Consider the following 12,860-nt stretch of genomic DNA (forward strand, 5'->3'; position numbering starts at 1 on the left):
AGACCATTGTGATTTGATTATATGGATGGCACCTGAAAGTTGATGCGAGCATTCGTGTGTGTTTTCGTCTGTGAACACGACCACTCAAGAATGCCTGAATGGATTGTCTTGATAGTTGGTAAGTGGTCTTCTTGGTTTTCTTGGGACCTCGAAATGATTAGATTTTGGGGCCCCCTTGTAACTTTCTATGGTAATGCAGGGGAACTTCCGGTTTTTGATATCTTGTGTTCTGAATATGCAATGGTCATGATTTTTACGTGGTAGATAGCTTTTGGGAGGGAGAGCAAGTCATGAAGGTTTGGGCCCCCAGCAGCTTTTTTTAGGTACAGGAGCCAACTTTGAAAGACAATAACTCAAGAAGGAGTTCACGAATCATTTGCTATATTAACCAATTTGAACTAATTTGCGTAATTGATGAGTTTGTAAATCCGCTGCATTCGGCATTGGACTCTCAGATAGATGTAATATACAACAGAAAGAGAGGAATGTAGACGGATATCAATACAAATGAATACCTAATTTCCATATATGATGACAAATTATGTAATTCCATAGATGTCAATGACGGGGATTTCATTCTTACAGTATTTGAGTAAATGTGGAAATTATTAAACATAAATCATGCAAACGAGGGCCTCATTTACATAATTTTCAAGGAAATGATGCAATAATCTTCCTTACTATAGTAGGCCGCTCATACTTTGAACAAATTGTATTATTATGGGAGAGGATGGTCAACTGATGTGATTAATTTTTTGCAAGGAGCAAGTTCACGACAAAATCAGTATGTTTCATAATTGAACAAGAGGCATTGTCGGACATAAGTATCCATTTTCAGACATTTTTGTCGGCATTCGACTCATCTTACAGCTTCTTTGTATGATTTACAGTATGGTGGCAAACTTCTTTTGGAAACGGACTAAAATTGATGCAGACGCGGATGTCACCTATATAGTCAAGTAAGCATGGCCTAATTTAATCAAACCTTTATCCCTATAGTCCCCAAACGTGAGCAGAAAACATCAGATGACAGCGCCCTCCCCATGGATGGCCAAGGGAGTGTCAGCGACACAGTCCAAGTAAAAAAGTCCGCTCCAGCCTTCATGGCATCAGCGGCGGGTCAGATCGGTGAAAAGGTAACTTATTGTACTGCCCTAGTTAAGCCCCCCTCTCACTGGACCCGCGGCACGCTGGCGGCGTCGCGGCGGATCGAATTGACAAAGCACTCGATTCATCGGCAAAAATCGAATATTTTTAAGCTTTGTGTGTTTCCTTGTCTCTTTGGTCAGACTTGTACGTTTTGAATGATATTCCCATTCAAGGGTATCACAAATCCAGTTTAGGACGCAGCGACGCCGCCAGCGTGCCACGGGTCCAGTGAGAGGGCGGCTTTACGTACGTTAACCAACGTGCACTTTTTTTAGACTGACTTGAAAGTTTGAGTATTTTGCGTTTGTAAAAAAAGAACTTTATCTGACACTTTTATTGTGCATTCCATACTCAAACCTTTGCGCTCCTCCAAAACCAATGCACAAATTATTGCTATAACTCCGTTGCATCTGTTAGAAACCAAACGTTTCCATAGTTAATCGCCATTGTTATCAGCTTGTAATTGTTATGATTACTTTCACATGTGAACTATGTTGCTCATTATGGACTCTTCTTAGCATATTAGTTTCTTTACTACATTACCTTCATTAAACGATCCCGTCTATATCTTCATGTACCTATGTCATTGTTTGTATATTTGTCATGTGATGCCGCTAACATAAGCAGGATGCTTGAGCATGGCGCCATGATATGCACCTTGTCTCTTTATGTTGCAACAAATAAAAAACAGGTAGTGAACAAACTCGGCGACAGGATAGCGGACGGCGTGGTGGAGAACCACCAGGGGAAAGTGGTGAACTCCCTCCAGGACTACTTCGGTAAACAGCTGGACAACTTTGACAAGCAGTACAAGGACGTTCTGGGGCAGACCAATAACCTAGCTGCAGGCTTGAGCCGACCGGTGGAGGAGGTGAACTTTCTTAAAGTGCTTGTGTCACCAATGACACTATAATACAACAGTTCCCGATTACAAGCAACCATATTAATTATTCAGTGATCAGCGGCATTTGTACAAAATATACACCCTGTTGAACATTGAATCTTACAAACCATACTTCCAGCTCTTGATTCCTGCCCAGTAATATAATCAGGTTAATTTCCGCTAATAGCAAACATGGCAGCCGGTTCGGAACCTAGTACCGCGGTTCTTGAAATCAGTTCTTTTGAGAAGCAGAAAATCAAAGAAAATTGTGAACTTTCAACTGAATGTTATTTACAATAATTACGCACTGTTTGCTTATCAAAAGAACGTCTCCAAAGAAAGTATCAGACTGACTGTCGTACTTAATATGACGCCATGAGCGGAAATCAACTTGATTGTCTTGCGGCAGGAATCAAGACGTGGAAGTATGATTTGTAAGAGTCGATGTTCGATAATGATAGAAGGGTTTATATTTGGTGCATGACACTGTTATTGCAGGATATAACCAGAATCTGTTGCGTCATAAGCACTATAACTGGCAACGATAATATATGAGCGTCACGCCAATAGTCAAAGAGCGATGTTATGTGCGTCCATGAAATGTAAATGCATTTAAGTTCGCGTGGTTTTTATTTCGCGCTAAGGCGAAAACAAAGCGTTTGCGGTGGTTTTAAGTTTGCGGCAGCGCTATAGCCACGTATTGCTACAGTACTGGACAAAAATATTCGTGGTGGTTTAAAGTTCGCGGTGAAACGGTCGCCTCGAAAACCGCGGACATAAAACCATCGCGAACATTTCTGCATTTACAGTATTCTTTACTTGCCTCATGCGAAAGAATTGTGAATCATGTCACCAAAATGGATTTAAATGATATGGGTGCATTGGCTGAAAAAGGGTATATAAGAATATTTCTAGGGTATATAAGAATATTTCTAGGGTATATAAGAATATTTCTAGCTTTATCTGGTGCATTGTTTCATTTCACAAAACCGTTGCTGTTGTTTTCAGGCTGACGTTCGGGTTCTCCCTATCAGTAGGGGTGACGACATGGGGAACACGTTTGTTCCTGCAGGATATGAAATCAGCCACAAATATCACTATGTGGATGAAAAGTGGGTGTGATATATATAAACTTTCACAAAAAGTTCGCAAACTTGAATTTGATCAATCATTTCTCCATTGTTACTTCATCTGTATATAGACATACCATTGAAAAGCCTGTTTATTACCCTTCACAGTGATAACAAATTTGTCACCATTTTACATTAAGAAGTCGAACACCAGAGCTGAATATATGACTGACAAATGGAATGTGCTGAAATTAATTAGATTTAGCTGCCAAAACAGTGTCTGGCGTTGGCAGGGGAGTTTTTGGTACCTTTGGGGTGACCAACAAGGCGAATCCACAAATACATTTGTGTCGTTATCTATCATTTATTAGATCACTGCCTTATATTTTAGAGATGACGAACAAGACAGTTCCACAGCCACAGTTTCAGCCTACAGCTACCCCGTTGGACTCGGACCGGTTGTCATGAATGGCTGCTTCGGCACCGGCTACGTCAACGGAGACCCGTGTTGGGAGGCCAAGATCCCCAGGGAAAGTTGTCCGGTACGTCTGGCTTTTCCACAACTGATATATATGTGGATTTATATCATAAGAAGAAGCTTTTGGTTCCCTGCCCACCTTTCAACTTGCTCCCGCGTCCTAAGTTTCGTAATCGTTAAGACAACGTAAGCAAAATCAGTTTGTGTTGTTGTATCCACTCTAATAGACGCTACGTTATTTTGCATAATCAAAATATTTCATGAAGATGTGAGGTCTCCGAACTCTTGTTTGTAGAACTTGATAGACGGCGCGACGTTCCTGGGCGTGGGGTTCGACGGCAGAGGAGAGTACTCAGCAGACTCCAGAAAGAGAAGTATTGTACAACGGTCCTGCAACGGTCTACAAACGTAAGGAAATCGGAACATTCAAATAACTATCAACATTTATTCCTTTATCTTTAAGACAATTGAAAAGTCTATTCTATTTTGGTCTTCAATTCACAATTCGGAACAACCAACGCAGTTGCGGCATTGAAATTGATCATTACCATTTTGGGAAATATGGTATACAAGGATGATTAACATCTTAACATATTTTGAAACTTGGCGAAATTATTTCCATTTTTTAAAGATACATTCTCAATCAAATGATCGCAGCATCCCAACTTGTGCTGCAAGTCAGAATTTTGGTTTCTTTGTTTTTCAGGTACGAAGATCACGAGGTCCCTGACACTATGACAGTTCAGGGTGTTTACGACACAGATGTAGAGTCTAACACCTTTGCCTCCATGGAGGGATACAGGGAGTACCTGGAGCAGAAGTCTGCAGTCACTTCTGCCAAGGCCATGTTCCAGCAGGAGCTGAACAAGGCAGCAGGGTACGGGGCCGGAGGCGGGATCTTTGGACTCGGATACTCGGCGGGCGGTGGGTTTTCTAACCAGAACGCTCGGAGTGACCAGTCATCCAACTTCCGAGCTGGTTCTCAAGCTGCAGGACGGCTGAGCGACAAGAATACACAGACGTACATGGCGCTGTTGGAAATAAACGTCTTCAGGTAACTCTTAGGTAGACTAACATAGAACAACGTTCAGAATGCACGTTTGGACAATACATTGATACTATATTCTTGTAGTAGATGAGTGTATTCCCATTGTATACCCAGCAACATAGAATTACCTTTACAAGCTAAGTACAGACGATGAAAAAACTTCATGTCTCCAGAAAAAAAATGAACTGCCCGCTCATTTCAGGTACGAGATATTCATGGACGACGTTGAGCCGGCCGACCTGAACCTTGCCTTCCTGCGGGACTTCCTGAAGCTCCCGGTGTCTTACTTCTCTATCGGGGCTGACCAGGATTTTCGTAAGTGGCTCCCTGTACTGTGTAGTGTGTATGTCAGACAGGCTGCTACCTTTTCATTTCGTCTTTTGATTGTTCTCCCTTGCTTGTCCATACCATAGAATAAATGTTTGGAGATGTCTGCCACGTGCCTTCTTTCAAAAATTTTGTAAAAAACAAACCCCTGACTTGCAAGATAACAGACGGCACCCTTTGTATTTCACCAGTGACTGAACCTGAATCTGGAGCTCACCAGCTATTTATCTAAAACTTTGAATTGATATGTTGATAAGGCGAAGACAATTTAAAGAAGGTTCAATTGAAGTCAAAAAAAGGTTTTATGTTAACAGTCAGATACATTCTGGTTCAGTCACTGACGAAAGACAGCGGAAATCCGTGCTTTTTGAAACGTCCGACCGTTAACAAGGTTATCCAGTTGCTTAAGTAACTGCGTATCTTACAGCCTGGATGTCTAACTTTCATCGACAAACCTCTGATATATTAGTAGGTTGGTAAACTTTGAGACCTTGAGTAAACGATTGCCCGGTGTATTTCAGATTATCACTTTGCTACACAATTTTTCAGTGATGGCAATCTTTATAAAATGTTGCCATTGTACTTTTATTTAGAAAACTTCATCATTCGCTACGGAACTCACTACACCAAGTCAGCCAAGTTCGGAGGACAAGTGAAAATCATCAAGACCAAGGAGGCAAGCAAGGAACTTACAATCCAGGCGTTCTCGGAGAGAGCTCAGACGGAGTGGAAGAAGGCGTTCAGCACCTTCTCTGCCGAAGCGAGTCAGACCAAGTCCAGCAGCTGGTGGCACGAGCACGAGACCAGGAAGGAATCTCAGAAGGCCGAGGGCGAGGCTAGCGCTGGTTCAGCGGCAGCAGCCGAGCAGAGCCAGACCGAGAATCTGTGAGTAACAGTTGGCACAAGGCGGGTCCTTTCAAGTCCAAACTATTTCAGTGTTCGTGTTATGTAAATTTTGGCCTTTCATACATTGTGCCCAAAGTAACCGCACTAGTCGCACCTCTGTATAACTCTTAATCTTTACTTTCTAGGCATTCCTTCGAATTTAGCAACGAGATGATCGTCGTACAGGGCGGTAACCAGCGGATCGCCGCAGCCATCACCGAGATGTACACCACATCGTTGTCCACGGAACTCAAAACATGGCTGGAGTCCATCAAGGACTACCCGAAAGCCTTCTCCTTCATCATGAAGCCAATAACGGCCGTTCTCGACATCAACTTCGACTCGATCTTTCCAAATGGTGCCGTGGACTTCGGCTGTTTGGGAAAGAGGTAGTTATTTCTGTATTCTGGCTTTGTATGTTATCATGTCTGTAATTGTTCTCATAAATGATTGTTCCTTTGGGTCACCTTGTCTTTTATTGTGTTAGTTCAGGGTTAATGACCCACTCCGAGGTTTATATAGTGTCATAAGGCCTGGTCATTTTCTATAACCACCGAATTAACCGCACCAGTCATACCTCTGTATAACTCTTAATCTTTACTTTCACCGAGTGAACAATCTTGGCATGTCAAATCTTTTTTTTTTCAAATCTACTCTCTTCATGATCATTCCTCCAGTATGGGTGTACTTCTGATTGGTTAATGTCATATAATTTATATCTCCTTTTAATTGCCTGATTAAACATCAAGGCTGTGGACGGTTCTACTTATTGTTGGGGTGTTGAGAATATTGTGTTCTTAATTTGGCCGTTTATATTATACTTGTATTGAAATAGTGTATTATTACTGTTTTGTATGTAACTTTGCATGTAGATCGGAACTGGGTCGTTTTCCGTTACAAATAGAGGCTCAAAGCAGAATGTACAGTTACTATGTTAGATTGGTTAACGAAGTACATACAGATAGTTTTCAATACGAAGCTTATATGGTACAACAAGATCTAGATCGCCGAAAAACATCCTGCTGGTTATCTAATGTAAGAAAAATGTTAGAGGAGTCTGGTTTTGCCTTCCTATACATAACGGTCCCTCAAACACACATTCGCATTCAAATGACCTAAAACAAAGATTAAAGGATGTTTACATCCAAAAATTTAATTCAGAATTACACGCTAAAGGACGAAGAGAAAACCAAGGCAACAAATTAAGAACATACAAAACTTTCAAAAAAATATATGAAAGAGAAGCATATTTAAACATTGCAAACTTCGAACATCGCAGAGCGATGTGTAAACTTCGCATCAGTGACCACTCCCTACACATAGAATCTGGCAGGCAAAACCGTACCCCTCCAAATAATAGAACATGCGAATTCTGTGACGATTTATATGTTGAAGATGAAAGCCACTTTTTTATTGATTGTTCCTTATATAAAGATGAGCGGCAATCGTTGTTTAAGATAATAGAATTAGACAAGAAATGTACAAAAATGTCAAAACAGGATACTTTTATATACCTGATGTCATGTAAGAACGAATATATAATGGACAAAGTATGCAGTCATATTTCCAAATGTTTCAAAAAGAGAGAAGAAACTACTAGTACTAGGTGATCATCATTAAGTTTAGCAATATCCCACAGTTTGTATTTTTTTTTTCTTTAGTTTTTAGCATTAGAATGTAGCATTTTATCAATTTATGTTTTACATTATGTTCCTTACAGACCACGTATGGTCTTCTGTGCATTTAGCCCTTCTGGGCAGGAATATGCAATAAAGACTATTACTATATTATAATTGTGCCATTAATAACGCCGCCGTCGATTTGTTACTGCAGTGATCTCAAGGTTGAAAATGCAACAGGACGGAGATATTACGTCCAGGAGACGAAGAAGACCGTGGGTAACATCACTCAGGACATCTCAGAGGTTCGCTACTGTGATTTCAAACGTAGGGAGGAACTTGCGGAGAAACTGACCAAGAGGAGGCTGGCTCTTGGCCGTGCCATTGCTGTTTACCTTGAAGAAGTGAGAAGACATTCAGCAGTTATAATTTCTATTGCTCGCCTTAAACCTTTTAGACTAAATTTTGTATCTTTAGAAAATGCCTAGTTGTGAAGTTACATTTGTGCTACATAACCTTTGATTTTCACTTACGTTATACACTAATGGCTCAGTAGAATGTAAGTAAATGAGTACGAATCAACTTCTGGCATCTTTGACAAAGTTTTTTTGTTATGCTCACATTTTTTCGCTCTAAAAGGAAAGAACTGTCTTACACCCAGGATCCCTTATAAGATTACTGCCACCCAAGTATGGTCCACAGCCAAGTCACCCGATGGAACGTGTTTGGGGAACCTTTACTAGCCGAATGACTTTAGACCCCGAAGTTGGTACAGTCTTTACCATTTACATTTTCAGGGTCCTCTCCTGAGCACAGACTTCCTCCTCCCCGCTGGAGAGCCCGGATGTGAAAGCGCCACCCTAGCGTACCTGGACGACAGCCACAGCGGCTCACCGACCTGGGCCGAGCTGGTCAGCGGGACGGAATCCACCGTGATCTTCGACATGCCGTACGACATCTCCAGCATCCTACGGGCCCAGGAGATCCTCACGCTCAAGTTTCACGACAACAGCTGGTTCTCCGTCAGGACCGGCGGCATCCCGCATCTTTACGACGGCTATAAAAACGGCGGCAGCAACGATGTCAATGGGCACAAGGTACAACTAACAATTTGCTAGTGATGTAAACAGACAAAACGAAGGCTAGACAATTAGAACTCGTGGAAGAACTTAAGAATATAGTTCATAGTTCTGTACATGTAGCCTGCTTGCAACAAGAAAAGCGCCTGAATTAACCGATGAGAAATAATACCAGCCATTCCTATTTTGCTCGATGCCTTCTGTCTACCCTGTATGAATCACAAAAGTTACATGTGATTCTTTATAACATTGGGTAACATAAATTCGCCATTTTTCCGATAATGGTTGACTGAAATCAATCTAGCAGAACAATAAACCATCCTTTTTTTCTATTATTCTGTCAGTATAATGTACTATCTTTGCACTAATCATATATATGGTAGATTTTGTCTCTAGTCGTGCTGACACCATAATATTTCAACTTGAAACTACCGTCCGCCGCACGCTTAATGACGGTGTTGTCGGACAGGTGTGAACACTATTTCGGGAGAGAAGATTCGTCTTGAATATCTTACCGCTAATTACATTTTATACAGCAGCTATTCGTTCCATCCTTGGCTTGAGGAGAGTGCTACGGATATAGACGTGTCCAAGTAAAAAAAATACACGGAAAAACGGCCGTACCGCACACATCAGGCCTTAGGTAACATCCCGTTTGTTGAGTCGGTAGAACGTCACTCAAAGTCGATCCCCACCGTCATGGCAACGTGTACATTATTCTTGTAAATAATTGTGTTTATCAGGCAGGAGATGTGACATTTGTCTTATAAACCAGCGAACAACCGTGCAGTGTGATTCTCCAACGAAGCCCCCAGACTCTGTCAATAAAGCCTAGGTTACACATAGCCGAACATGGCCTCCCGACTCTCCCCCGACCATGGTTGGACTGATTCGGGAGTGATTCGGGAGCTAGCTCGGTTGGCGTTCGGCCGAGTCGGTTGGCGTTCGGCTGAGTCGGCTGGTGTTCGGCTGCGCCAGCCGAATGTTTTGAAAATTTCAAAACATTCGGCTCTAGACGGAGGGTCTGAAATGGGTCGGCTGGTGTTCGGCTGGTGTTAGGCGCGGTCGGCTAGTGCTCGGCTGGTATTCGGGATTGAGTCAGTAGTAAAATTAGAACCTTAACCACGCCAGAAACACTACTGACTTACTCCCAACTAGTTTCCAACCTACCCATAACTCACCCCAGGGGCCGTAGACAAAACTCTGCTAACTAATTCTCAACCAAGTGACTACAATCGGAACGTGGGCGAATCACCCCCGACCTTCACACGACCAAAAACAAAGAAGAACACTAAAAGCAGTATTAAAGCTAGCCATGATCCGAACTCGATCTCTCGGTGATGTTAACAACATAATAGAATGGATTATTTTAATCAAAACCGAAAATGACCCCTCTTTTGAAAGTCGCTGAATATGTCCATTTAAATTCGTGAGAGGGTCTGCAATCGGTCGGGGTTTAGTCAGGAGAGATTCGGCAGTCTGCGGCTAGAGGTCGGGATGGTTGGGAGTAAGCTAGAAAGCATTCGGGGCCCATTCGGGAGTAATTCATGTACTGGTTAGGAGATGATCGGCGCATCTTCGGCGCATTTTCGGCGCCAAAGATAGGCGTGACCCAAAAACTGGTCAGAATGCTCCCGAACTACCGCCGACCTGAGTCGGCTAGCGTTCGGGAGCCATGTTCGGCTATGTGTAACCTAGGCTTAAGGGACGGAAAGTTTTTGACGTCGCCAACTTCTAATGCATGGTTATCGAAGCTTTTCAGCCAGTGTTCTGAATACGTTAGTCTATCCGGTTTGCATTGCTGGCGTTATAACTGATTTTGCATCTAGCACATATCCCTGAAATACACCGTTTCAAAAAATGGCGAATTTAAGTACCCCGCGAATTTATGTTACCCAACGTTACAAACATGTAGGAATTTGAAGTTCTTTGTGTAAACTGGATTTCCCTGGAATCACTTCACGTCACATGAATAGATACGTTATCGTTTCACTTTTTTTATAGAGGGATATGATGGCATTATGTTGGTTTGCAATATGGCTATTTCAAAATTGGTTTGGTCGTCTATACTTAAACTTATCGATTACTTTATCATGCTTTTTCATCATTTTCCATAAAATATCCTTGACCCTCAAACGCCTGACAGGTCAGTGTCCAAGGTCTGGTGATGACGTACAGCGAGGAGACGGGAGTTCTGACGGTGACAGAGGACGACTTCGAGGCGTCCAAACAAGTCGTCCCAGAGCTTCCCGACTGGGTCAAAGGTCAGGCTGTAGCCAGGGCAGAGTACAAGTCACTGCTCAAACACTTAAGCAACCAGCAAAGGTAGGTGTCATCGTAGTTGTAAGATGCTAGTATTAACTTATTATATCGTGCCCATTGAAAAGATTATGAAAAGAGAATTATGCATATATACAATTATGGTGGTTGGGACTTAGGCCGGGTCCTTCAATTGTTGGAAGGCTTCAACAGCATATTTCATGTAAACATCTATTAGAGAGAATAAGCGCTGAAATGTCACAGTATGAACAATGCCTACTCTCCAAACGTCGTAATACCCACTGCTATCCGCCTTCTTTTATCAAGAGCAACGAATGGAGACGCCCCTTGCAACATCAAGTGGTCCAACGCTCATCGTATCGACCCAGCCGACGGAGGGAAGTGTATTCACTTCACCGCAGCCTCGGAGGGAGACATCTTCGTGGTGTTTGCAGGCATCCCGCGGAACTACGAGACGTGGCTATACATACAAATCTCGCCAGAGGGCGTGGCACTCTACAAGGTAAGGTGCACCAGAGCAGTCCTACGTATACCGTCAATATTCATAAACCGCCAAGTTTAATACCGAAGAAACAGATTATAGACCATTGACATAAGCTATACAAACCTTGTGTTCAATAATAACAATATATCGATGCCATCACCTTCGTCACACCTTCAACACACCTTCGTCATAATGTAAACATGAAAAACATTGTCAAAGCCCAGGGAGCCCAAAATCATGAAATATCATCACAATTCATCCAGGCTTTTTGCAGACTACAAATATCCGGAAGCACACACACACACACACACACACACACACATATACACACACACAAAGCAAAATGGAGAACTGCGAACATTCGGCCGACGTGCAACCACTTTCTCCGATGGATGTTTTAGCTGCTGATTTGCCTTTGGGCAGCCCGATCAGTCTATTGAAACTGGAAGGGATCCCATCAGACATCACTCTGATTCGGGGTATTTTCCCTGCAGGCCATGCGATTAGAAACAACGCAGCTCAAGGAGGGCGCCAGTAGTCTGGGATCGTCCAACCTGTACCAGTCGTACTTCGTCTGCGTGACAGAAGACACCGTCAACAAGGCAACAACTGTTCAGTACGGCAAGACGCCTGACAATGAGGTTAGTTGTGTTTAACAGCGCCGCTTGTCATGTAATGGATGCATTGCATATAGATTGTAAGTCCTTCGCCGAGAAGGTTATGTTTTGCACGGCGTTTGTGTATGAGTGTCACGTCCGTCCGTCCGTCCGTCTGTGAACAGCATAACTCGAGAATGCCAGTATGGATTGCCTTCATACTTGATATTTCGGTAGGTCTTCTTGAGACCTCAAAATAATTAGATTTTAGGGCCGCCTAGAGGCTTGCTCTGGTACTGCAGCGGAACTTCCGGGTTTGATATCTCGCGTTCTGGACATGCTATGGTCATGATTTTTGAGTTGTAGATAACTCTTGGGAGAGAGAGTATATTGTATGTTGAATAGGTTTGGTTTGGAGTCGATTTCGTTTCAAACTTTGAAAGGGAATAACTCAAGGGGTTGACGGATCGTCATGATATTTGGTATGCAGATAGCTTGAGTGATGATAAACAAAATCATAATGAAAGCTCATCTGTGTTGGTAGTAATCATAATACAATGCTAAACTTTCTTCCAACACTAAAGTATTCACGGATCGAATTTTCGACGACCACTGTCGCCTTCTTCAGGATCAATGATCCTGAAGAAGGCGACAGTGGTCGTCGAAAATTCGATCCGTGAATACTTTAGTGTTGGAAGAAAGTTTAGCATTGTATTATGATAAACAAAATCGCATGCTTATTATGTAAATTAGCTACTGATTTCCATAATCAACGAGGAAAGTTTATAAATCCGCTGAATTTCATTATAGGACTCTTAAACACGTCACATATGTAGCTGAGATAGAAGGGAATATCGACAGATATCAATTAAGTAAACGAATACCTAATTTGTATAATTAATGGCAATATACTATAACTCCATATGGTAGATGATGGGGATTTTATTCTTGCAGCAGTTGGA

The 12,860-nt window shown here is 42.3% G+C and overlaps 1 protein-coding gene across 2 annotated transcripts in view; it reads left to right on the forward strand.

The window, feature by feature from the left end:
* LOC136420918 (uncharacterized) overlaps nt 1-12,860 on the forward strand; it is a 30,248-nt gene that overhangs the window by 6,795 nt on the left and 10,593 nt on the right. For both annotated transcript variants that reach the window (XM_066408059.1, XM_066408050.1), the window contains 14 exons: nt 1,000-1,136; nt 1,841-2,020; nt 3,041-3,144; nt 3,494-3,644; nt 3,876-3,988; nt 4,287-4,634; nt 4,831-4,943; nt 5,549-5,840; nt 5,987-6,229; nt 7,674-7,863; nt 8,257-8,556; nt 10,685-10,863; nt 11,125-11,320; nt 11,797-11,943. In XM_066408059.1, the coding sequence (XP_066264156.1) occupies nt 1,000-1,136; nt 1,841-2,020; nt 3,041-3,144; nt 3,494-3,644; nt 3,876-3,988; nt 4,287-4,634; nt 4,831-4,943; nt 5,549-5,840; nt 5,987-6,229; nt 7,674-7,863; nt 8,257-8,556; nt 10,685-10,863; nt 11,125-11,320; nt 11,797-11,943 (2,693 nt within the window). The remainder of the gene's footprint in view (nt 1-999; nt 1,137-1,840; nt 2,021-3,040; nt 3,145-3,493; nt 3,645-3,875; nt 3,989-4,286; nt 4,635-4,830; nt 4,944-5,548; nt 5,841-5,986; nt 6,230-7,673; nt 7,864-8,256; nt 8,557-10,684; nt 10,864-11,124; nt 11,321-11,796; nt 11,944-12,860) is intronic.

This window comes from Branchiostoma lanceolatum, chromosome 1 (assembly GCF_035083965.1).
Source record: "Branchiostoma lanceolatum isolate klBraLanc5 chromosome 1, klBraLanc5.hap2, whole genome shotgun sequence".
In the NCBI taxonomy this organism is placed as follows: domain Eukaryota; kingdom Metazoa; phylum Chordata; class Leptocardii; order Amphioxiformes; family Branchiostomatidae; genus Branchiostoma; species Branchiostoma lanceolatum.